Here is a 10,748-nt window from a genome sequence, read left to right on the forward strand (position 1 = left end):
TAATCAGTATTAAGTCAAGTCATTTTTATTTGTATAGCGCTTTTCACAACACACATCGTTTCAAAGCAGCTTTACAGAAGATCATGCATTAACAGAAAATGAAACTGTAATATCTGTAAAGTCTTAGAATCATTATTGTGTAGTTTGATGAAATATGATTGTAAATTGTGTATAAAAATAAGAAATTAAATAATAATTGTATTTATAACCCAAGTGAGCAAGCCGAAAGCGACTGTGTCAAGGAACACAAAACTCCATAAGATGTTGGTTAATGGAGAAAAATAACCTTGGGAGAAACCAGACTCACTGTGGGGCCAGTTCCCCTCTGACAACATGAATATAATGCCAATATTACTTATGTATAGTGCAAGTCATGGTTTAAAATGAGTAAACTATGTAAATGTTAAGGGCCAGTGTTTAAGCAAAGATTTTGTATGAACTGTAAGATTAATGACTGCTGTCTTTAATCATGCCTAATGTGCGGTGTCACCTCTTCATTTTGTTATATTAGTGCTAAAAAAGCTTTCCAAAAAAAGAAATCTGAAATTGCAAAATGGATATATTCTTTCTGAAGTAAATCACTTGAATGCACATCACATTGCAATTTACGATCTCCAACCTCGTAAGTATGAACGATTTGAACGCACCAAGAATTACTGTAATTATGAGAAGACGACTTAAAGATTGTACTTGGCGCTGTTCACGTTCTTGGACCTCGGAAATTATTTGTTTTTTATGGCAATGCTCATAATGCCAAAACTGATCCATGTGTGGCTGTCGAATGAGATTCACTTGTTGAACACAGAATATTGCTTTAAGTGTCTGAATACATTTTGGGGACACTGTATATTGTGTGTTTTTTTCTTTTTGAGACAGTTGTATCAAACATTAGTTACATAACATTTCAATAGTTTAAGCCTTTTGAAGAAATTCAAGGACATTTTGTCTGGTGTGTGACTGAGAGAAATAAAGAGAGAGAGTTTTGTAAAGGAAGTCCGTGTAGAGCCAGTGAGCTGAAAGGAAAATGGAGTGATTGAGTCAGATGCTACCGTGACGCACTGTTACTCACAGCTCTTATGTTCCTGTACACACACACACACACACACACACACACACACACACACACACACACACAATTACTAATACCCAAATGGGGGGCATTACATAGACTTTGTTTTTATATAAATCTCAATACAATTAATATTTTAAAGATATTTTAATGATACTTATATTGGCTTGGCAAAGCCAACAATCTGTTATTCTCCAGACATGGTTTAGGGTTTTTTCCACCAAACTTGGCACAGACCTTCAGATTGTTCTGACTCGAGTTGCTATGACTTTTCTAACTGATCACAGTAACAGTTTTTCAGTGGCAAAATCCCATACACCCCCGGATATAAGCGGAGCGCCAACAGTCACATTGGAATCACCGTTATTGCAAGATTCCTAAAACAGTTTGCGTCCTCGAAGAACTCGTAATTACAACTTGTAAACTCGGAATTCAATGAAAGCTCAGACTTGACCATCGTGACGTCAAGAACAAAAATGGCAGCGAAATAACATTTCATTATAGCCACTGTTACCTGGAGTGTTGCCATAAAAAATGAATAATTTCCAAGGTCCAAGAACGTGAACAGCTCAGAGTACAATCTTTAAGTCGTCTTCTCATAATTACAGTAATTATTGGTGCGTTCAAGTCGTCCGTACTTACGAGGTTGGAGAACGTAAATTGCAATGTGATGTACGATCAAGTGATTTACTTCAGAAAGAATATATCCATTTTGCCGTTTAGCACTAATACAACAAAATTAAGAGGTGACACCGCACATTAGGCATGTAATTAATGCTTTAAGTATTTTATCATTCATAGGCTAATGATGGGAAATGTAGTTTTGTTGCACAAGCCTGTCACTTCATAAACCAGCTAAACGAGTCTTACTTTCTGACAAGCTTTATCATTATTCTACATTATTAGTACAGAAAATGCATGCAAAATAAACTGTATAGTCAAAATCCACAAGTAAAACTGAATTATTACCAATAAAAATTAGCTTCCGGCATGATTCTTAAATCGACACGCCCCCAATTCGGAAAGTCGGTGCTCAAAGAAAATCCCAAGTTTCCCGCTTGTAATTACGACTTTGTGTGGTGGCGTTCATATGCACTCAACTCAACTAGATACGATCATAACGACATGACCTGAACGCACCATCTGACACATTTTGAACTCAATGTTACATTGTCTGAGTGTTCAAATGGGCAAAGACTATTAATTCCAATTGTCAAAAAAAAATAAAAATAAAAATTCAAATGTAAACAAACCCACACAATGCCTTTATTCTGCTTATAGGCCACATCCACTAATCCGTTTTAGTTTGAAAACGCAGTTTTCAGTTTCCTAACATCACAGTTTTCCAAAGTATGTGGTAATGGAGAGCGTTTTTAAAAAAGCTCCTGTTTCGTTGGAGGAAAATGCCGTTTCAATGCGAAAGAGAGTTATAAAAATAGCAAAATCAATGCATTTTCAAACAAAAATGAATTAGTACGTTTTTTCAAGCCTACATCAAAGTTTGTCCTGACAGATTTTACCTATCTAGTTAAAAACATAATTTAACTAGTCTTTAAATTAATGCTTTCTTCCATTTTCAGAATTTAGTACCTGCCTCTCTTCAGGCCGGTGAGAGCCCTTCATTTACTTACCATACCAATTCCCAGAGCCTTTGCCCCCCCCATCTGTATCCGCTAAGGCATTCTGTTCTCTCCCTCCACCACCCTGTCGTCCGAGTGGGTATCAGCGCCCTCTCCAGGGGGCGCTAGCGAGGAGCTCAGTGAGGGATTGGATAAGCCACTAGAGAACGATGCAGAAGGTGTATGGAGTCCAGACATCGAGCAAAGCTTTCAGGAGGCGCTTGCGATCTATCCGCCCTGCGGCCGACGCAAGATTATCCTCTCCGATGAGGGCAAGATGTACGGTATGCTCCTCCCCATTTTATCTCTCTGCTGTCTATAGTTGATTTTAAAGAGGCACCAAATGGAATTGCAAAAATAATGACTCCAAACTAGTTTCCCACAGGTAGTTCTGCCCCAAAACTCACGGCATTGGTAGATGCAATGTTACTTGCAATGGCGAAACTAAGGAAGTATTTGGAAAACTTCTTTGGAAACAATCATTATTTTTGCAAATGTATTTGGTGCCACTGGAGGTCCAGAAATTACGCACTTCACCTTACAGTTCAGTTAACTTGAAAAACAGGTAAACCCAGCTTATGCTCTGTTAGCTGGTTTTATACAGATATATACAGATATAAGCTGGTCCAAGCTGATCTAGATGGTTGATTAGATGGCACTACCAGCTGGTTAACTAGGCATCTTCCTGGTAGACCATCTTGGACCACCAGAAAAAGAGACACCATGTACCTGCTTTTACAAGCAAAGAGACCATTTAATATTTTGTCTCAGTATCTGATTAAACAGAAACCCAACCTGCAATGAATTTTGAATTACCAAAACACAATATTCCAATATTTCCAATGAGTTTGCAAAGTCTGCAGATACAGATACTCTCACTTCACAAAAGTTATTCACTGGCTTATCAAGGCTATGTTTGAATTGATTTGTTACGTGATCTGTCTCTTCCTCTTAATACAAATCTATGCCAAACTCTCTGGTGTTTTTTTGTGAATTTAGTTGTCAGCAGAGCTCTGTACAAGGGCCGCCACTCAAACTCTAAGAGAATCTGTTGAATAGTTGAATAGTTTTGCTAACAGAATTCAGGCAAAGCTGCCACAACATAGCAAGAGCCTGTTTTAGATCTGCATGATTCGGCCAAACACAGTTATATTGCAGCTATTTTGACAAATATTATGGACACCACCGATATGAAAATTTTGGGGTCAGGGTTAAAGCCCAGGTATATTTTGTTTTTGTGGGCAATGTGAAATTCGGGTAATGTGCAAAAATCTATGTTTCAATATGTGTGTGTCTGTGTTTGTGGGTATACCCTGTAATATAAATGTCTGTCTGGTTCAGACCAGTTTATGGCCGCGCCGGGAGAAAAAACAACCTGCTGATTGGCTGGTGTGAGCAGAGGTGCGATAGAAAGGATGTATACAGTCTGTCATCATATGGCTACCACCCTGATCAACTGTAATACTTTATAAAGCTTCATAAAACCATCTCAATATCACTGCAGAGGGTTAGGGCAGGTGGCAATGGAGGGTCATAGATGGCAAAGGGGACATTTGGTGTGGGTCTGTCACCCCTTTCCTCCCCCAAGAGTAGGGGTCGTGAGTGAGCAGTGGTTTGGGAGCGGTAAAATTCGCCTGGAATGGCACGCCACTGGAGTTTAAGGCAGCAAGGGTGTAACCTGACACGAGAATGGACATTTAGCCTTTGAACATGTGCAACTGAGAGGGACAAATAAACACAAAGGGGTGGGGGGGGGTGGGCTGACAGTGAGGTTTGCACCTGTTTCTGTGGCCCCCATTTGTGAGTTGCGACCCTGAACTGCCATTTGCATGTGTGTGTTGTCTTTCAGTTCCTTCCTCAAATGATCAGATTTACACCAGGATTACACCGATCATTTGCTATCAGCACAGACAAATCACTCATCACTGTTATCAGTCAATAGTTATCAATTACACCTTGCTAAACCAGTTAAGCTATTGACTCTGGATCAGTCAGTTTGCCATTACCAGCGTTATATTATTATGGGCGAAACATCGCAAGCTCGATTTCTACATTGTCGTGTTCCAAAATGTGTCAGACCGCAATTCGGAACACAATGCAAGTACACGTTGCATTATCAACATTAACACAAGGGGCGCTATAGTAGACATTATTGTGAACTGTCCGATTCTACAGTGAGTCTTCTCTATTAAATGGCAGTGAGTAGGCCAAGTGCTCCCATCTGCGTACAAGTACTTGTGTAAAGTATGTTTCTGGCCTTGTTATTCATACTTAAAGCATGGATTAAAGCACACTGTAAAATATTCACAAATGTACAAAAGCCCTGTTCAAGCTGGCAACCTGCACCAAGTAGTGAGGAAGCTTCCGGTCTTAGTATAAGGACCATCCATCCATGTGTATATGCTGTGTGCACAGCTATTAAAGAAAAACTGATGAGGTGTAATATCAGGGTTTACATATGATACATTCCTGATATTCAATAGGCTATTTTGAACAATCATCTAATCTAAAGCATCGCCATCAATCACAACTGCATTATGTCCCGCATATTTGTCCAGCAACTTTTAACGACCAACTGAACTTGATTGTCATCTCAAATTAATTTTAGCGTCATAATGCAATTTACATTTGCTGAAGAAGCTCAGCAAATGTGATCCGAGGTAAAGAGGGTTAGATTTAAAATATTTTAAAGTTTTAAAATGTTCAAAAGCTCGAACCAAAATGTTCGTTTGGTAATTATTTAGCCTGTTTTATTTAATGCTTTTTCATTTGGTAATTTATTTAATTTAATACAGGGAATTTAGCTTTTTTTCAGAAGTAAGCTAAACAATAGTTTTATAGAATTGGGCTAAATGTTATTGTTCCAATGGTGGTGAATGGTGTGGAAAAGCAACTTTAATAAATAAACGGATGGCTTCCGTGTTTACATTAATCGCAAACAGTGGCCATTCATGTGTTCTCCATGTCCTTATTGATAACAGGTGCATGATACGAGATATTTGTGTTGGCATTCCTGGAAGTGTCATGTTTGCAGCATCAGATCTTTATGCCGTTAAGATCAATCCATTATCACGTACAATAAATTGGCTTTCAAGGATGTATACCTTGCCGTCATGATTAACACAGTGGGGTAAATTCTGTTGTATGACACTACATTTTGCATAATGCCAATTTTCTCTGCAAAAAGTGTTTCCAAACCAGTTTTTCGTGACATTTGAAGTATCGACATAGAGTTTATGCGCTAGAGTTAAACGGAAAAATATTATGTCTAATTTTTGCGATAATTTGCGTTTCTATCAGCTATATTTTGATGCGCTAATTCACAAAAAATCTTTGGATGGAAACGTAGTTACTGACTTAATTTAAACACTCAAGACGCAGCGCTATTTCAGCGATAATTGCAGCTGGTTTTCCGCTAAATGCCAAAATAAAAGCTCCATTTAACTAACTAGACACATGAAATTGAAAAAATGCGACAGAAATAAATTATTTATATAGAGAAAAATGTAATATTCAATGTACTAGTAGTAGTAATAATAATAATATATCAATAATAATTACATTATATTTAAGCAATATCTCACAAGCACGAGTTTCATCACTGCTTTCATTAATACTGTGATGCTCTACTGTGCAGCACTGTATTTGACCATAAATAAAAAAATATAAAAAATATATTTATTGTGATTTGGATTGTGCTGTGAGGATCAGCATAGAATTTCTTTTAATAAAAATAATGCGATAGTATGTTGAAAAGTAATTGTTTTGTTCTGATTTGATTTAAATTCTATGAATTCATTTGATTAGACAGTTTTTTAATGATAAAATGTAATTCAACTTTAAAACCTGGAATTCAGAGAAAATAAAACGGAAAACACGGAATTTGGAAAAAAAATAAAGGGATTTCATAGGGCCCTAAATAAGATGCAGTTTTTTGCACTGAAAAACCAAGCGGAAAATTGGTTATTGAATTCATACTTTGATTTGATAGTATTTATAATAAATGTGATTAATTAAATATGTTTAACTCTACCACATTTATTTGATGCAGTTAAAACGGTCTCTTTCTTTCATGTCGCCTTATAACTCCAATTAAAAATGACTTCCGGTTGCTTTGTCACTGCAAGCCCCTGTTCTTATTAACGCTATACTTTGTACTTTAGGCCATTCTGTCACTGGTCAAACTGGTGAAAGTTACGTTCCTTCACTTCTCTCTGTTTCTTGCGAGGACACCGCCTGCTCCCAATTTTCCTGAGGTCACAAAGTGGAGCAAAACTTTTGGCCAAATCCAGATAGAGCTTCATTCATAGCTGCGTTTGGCCCCAGCAATTTCAGACAATCAAGTAAATAACGACAATCTACAGTGCTAAGCGTTAAAAATGACAGGAATTCCCACAACGCACTCATGACCCTTTTCCAGAGGTTGTCTTCTGCACGGCAAAGGGACTGTATAAAACATTCAATGCACGTATGTCTCTTAAAATTCCTCCACAACTTTGGTAAACGAGTGCATTTTTTGTAAAAGCACAACAACAAAGTATTTGTGGCATATTTTCATTGCAAACTCATTGGCCTTTGTGTGTCACACATTTTGAGTTATTATCCCGCTAACAGGACCACCGTCACAGAGATTGTCTCGCTTTTTGATGCGCTGGGCTAAAATTCAACAGACTTTGCCAAAGAAAACATTCCTTGGCTTTCGTCGTCACTGTACCATAATGCATTCGCCCGCTGCACTCTCACGACCCGTAAAATTACACACAGCCGTTGAAAGGAAATACATTTGCCATGGTTTATTGGCTCCCAAGCATCCCATTGCAAGATAAGTACCCACATCATGGAGCACTTCTCCACCTGTCCAAAAGTTGTTAAAAAATCTGAAGTTGTCATTAAATGGACATTTTTCCATGTTCGGGAAGGAATACATGTTTTAATATGAGAAATCTCAGCTATGTGAGGCTTAGAAATTGTGTTTAAGAGTTAAAAAAACCGCCACAAACCCATCTAGATTTTTAGATACTATCCCTTTAAGCTGCAATAGTTGAGCTAAAATGTTTAGTACAATTAAAAAGTAAAAAAAAAAACTGTGTGTCCAGACTGTGTGATCTGTTGTATTATGCACATTTTGGCAAATGTTGAACTGTAGGTCATCATTTCCATGCAAACTGAAAGTCTGCATACTGTATACATAAGACTTGCCACGATATCATAATGTTCACACCGGTGCGGTGTTCACATTCAAACCGACTAACACCGGTATTACCGCTGGTTGGACGCTACATGGTACTATGGGGTAATTTTCGTTAAGCAATAGCCTATAACGCAAGGCAGCTTGATTTCAAAGTTTGAACTTTATTTTTTATTTTTTAACTAAAAATTCTAATGAAACTGTTAAGTGCAATTAAAATGTGTGTTGTTCAACTTTTTGAAAGATGGCTTTTCAACAGTTGTGAAGGGCAACATCTCTTTGGCAACGAACCAACTTCATCTGTGCATTCTCTCCACCATGGTCTACCGGTCGGGGATTTCATTGTCCGGGCAAAAACGTCACTTATTGTGGGTTGTTGCGGGTTTAATGTTGGTGTTTTGTTACCTTTCATCCCAGGACCCAGTTCAGCTGCTTTGGAAGGGTAATGGCTTTGAATGTGTGTAAATAAATTAGTTTTGTTTCCTCCTAATGCTGGGTGATATGCAAGAAATATCTTCACGATATTTGTATAAAAAAATAAATAATACAAAATATCATGGGGCCTGGGTAGCCCAGCGAGTAAAGACGCTGACTATCACCCCTGGAGTTCTCGAGTTCGAATCCAGGGCGTGCTGAGTGACTCCAGCCAGGTCTCCTAAGCAATCAAATTGGCCCGGTTGCTAGGGAGGGTAGAGTCACATGGGGTAACCTCCTCGTGGTCGCTATAATGTGGTTTGCTCTCAGTGGGGCGCGTGGTGAGTTGTGCGTGGATCTCCGCGGTAACGTGCTCAACAAGCCACGTGATAAGATGCGTGGATCACTACGCCACCACGAGGTCTTAGAGCGCTTTGGGAATTGGGCATTCCAAATTGGGGAGAAAAAGGGGAGAAAAAAAAAATCACAATATCCAATTACATCATCAACCCCCCCCCCAATCTGAGGGATCGGTGAAAATTATTGCTTTTGTGATTTTGCATTGAAAATTAAATTCATTTATTTAAAAAACGAAAAACTTAAATTCAAACTGCACTTCAAACGAAATGAAAAAGCAATTAAAATAACGAAGTGGTCAAAAAAACAAAGAGAGAGAGAGATAGATAGATAATGTAAGGTCTCTCTTTCACATAGTCTTGAACTTTCACAGGTATGTTAGAGATTGGTTTAAGTCTGTGGTTTGTGAGTGCTCTTAATGAGTCGCTGTTTTGTTGTCAGTCTGAAGAGAGTTCTTGCTCTTTGTTTTGGTAAGGGCATGGTCGGGTTGTGACCTCTCGGTGGCCCTCAGTGCAGGAAACTTGGGTGTTTCTGAGGGGGCTTGATGGTCACAGACACACACACGCACACACACACTCCCATGGACGTCTCATCTTTGAGGAAGAACTTCAGAGATTCTATTTACTATTTAAGTTCATAAATGTTTGTTTGTCTGCTTGTCCATCTGTCATTTGCTCACGTTGGTGTTCATGAATGTAGGGCTGAAACGATTAGTCAACATTATCAACAATGTAGCATTTAACGTAACATGAGATCACATTATATGGCGTGCGAGAGCAGCTCGCTCCTGACTGAGGAGAGGAAGAAAATACATCTCACAGTCCAGACGCACTCTAAACTTTCCAAACAGCTTCAGGTGATGTAGATCGCAAAGTACAAGGGAATAATACAAAAATACAAAATAAGTAAATACAGAAGCACCCTCATTGTGGCATAAGCGGAGCCGGAACTCTTTAAAGGAAACACCCCGGCATTACATCATAAATGCAGTTATATTTAATGCGTTATAGCTTTATTAAAGTTCAAATAATACGGAAGCAGGTCATGTAAATAACTACAAACTCTGAAGCTGGCATTTCTCTGTGCAGTCAGCGCCTCTTCTATGAGTTGCGCGAATGTCCCGATGTAAGGGGGAGAGATTGAAACTGCATCTGGCTGATACACACTCTGTCACGGGACGCTCGTCCCTCAAGCGTCCCTCTTCGCCCCATTATACACTGCAACAAAATACATTTCTGATTTGGTTTTGTTTTGGCTTGTTTTCCTATATAAATATCTAAAACTCATTTAAAACAATGTACATTTACTTTAGCAGCTATACTGCAGGAGAAAATGGTTTTGTCTGAGAATGTTGAATATAATATTAAAAATACAAATATCTACAAATCCTTTAAAAAGATGCATTCACCTGAGAAGCAGCATATAAGATATTTAGACTTCTAGAGATATTTTAGAGAATAGATCTTGAATATAAGTATATTTTGTCTTTACTGCACTCGCAGAAGTATAACCAAGTGAAAAATACACTTATATACAAAATACACTTATATTTTAGATACATTCTCTTAAAGAAAGTCTAAATATCTTATTTGTTGTTTCTCATGTAAATGTATCTTGTTTTAAGGATTTTTAGATGATTTTAAATGGAAAACAAGACAAAAACATTTGAATACAAAATTATATTTTGCAGTGAATTTCTTTACTGAATTAAACTTAATAAAAAGTATTTTTCCCTTTAATTCAGTGAATGTCATTTAGAGGTATTATTGTTAGTAAGTACGTTTAATAGAACCTTTTAAGTTGGGGCACAAGCTGAATAATCGGTTAAGAGCTAACGATTAATCGTTGCAAAACTCACCGAATAATCGAATAATCGTTCTAATAATCGTAAGATTAATCGATTATTAAAATAATTGTTAGTTGCAGCCCTAGATGAGTGTTCCAACTTCAGACACTTTATGACACTCTTAATTTTTATTAAAATAATACATTTTAACTTTTTTTTTTGCTTTTTGTTAGATTAGGGTTGCTCCGATACCAAAATTTTAGCTTCGGTACTATACCAGCCCTGGTACCTCAGTATCGATACTAACTAACTAAT

The 10,748-nt window shown here is 37.7% G+C and overlaps 2 protein-coding genes across 2 annotated transcripts in view; one reads left to right on the forward strand and one right to left on the reverse strand.

Annotated features, from left to right (window-relative positions):
- The window catches only part of LOC127437111 (ribonuclease inhibitor-like), a 481,472-nt gene that overhangs the window by 118,072 nt on the left and 352,652 nt on the right, over nucleotides 1-10,748 (reverse strand). The window lies entirely within an intron of this gene.
- LOC127437132 (transcriptional enhancer factor TEF-3-like) overlaps nucleotides 2,747-10,748 on the forward strand; it is a gene marked incomplete at its 5' end in the record, with an annotated part of 41,917 nt that continues 33,915 nt past the window's right edge. Inside the window, one exon of the mRNA XM_051691840.1 lies at nucleotides 2,747-2,972. Coding sequence (XP_051547800.1) covers nucleotides 2,747-2,972 — 226 coding nt within the window. The remainder of the gene's footprint in view (nucleotides 2,973-10,748) is intronic.

This window comes from Myxocyprinus asiaticus, chromosome 48, assembly GCF_019703515.2.
Source record: "Myxocyprinus asiaticus isolate MX2 ecotype Aquarium Trade chromosome 48, UBuf_Myxa_2, whole genome shotgun sequence".
In the NCBI taxonomy this organism is placed as follows: Eukaryota; Metazoa; Chordata; class Actinopteri; order Cypriniformes; family Catostomidae; genus Myxocyprinus; species Myxocyprinus asiaticus.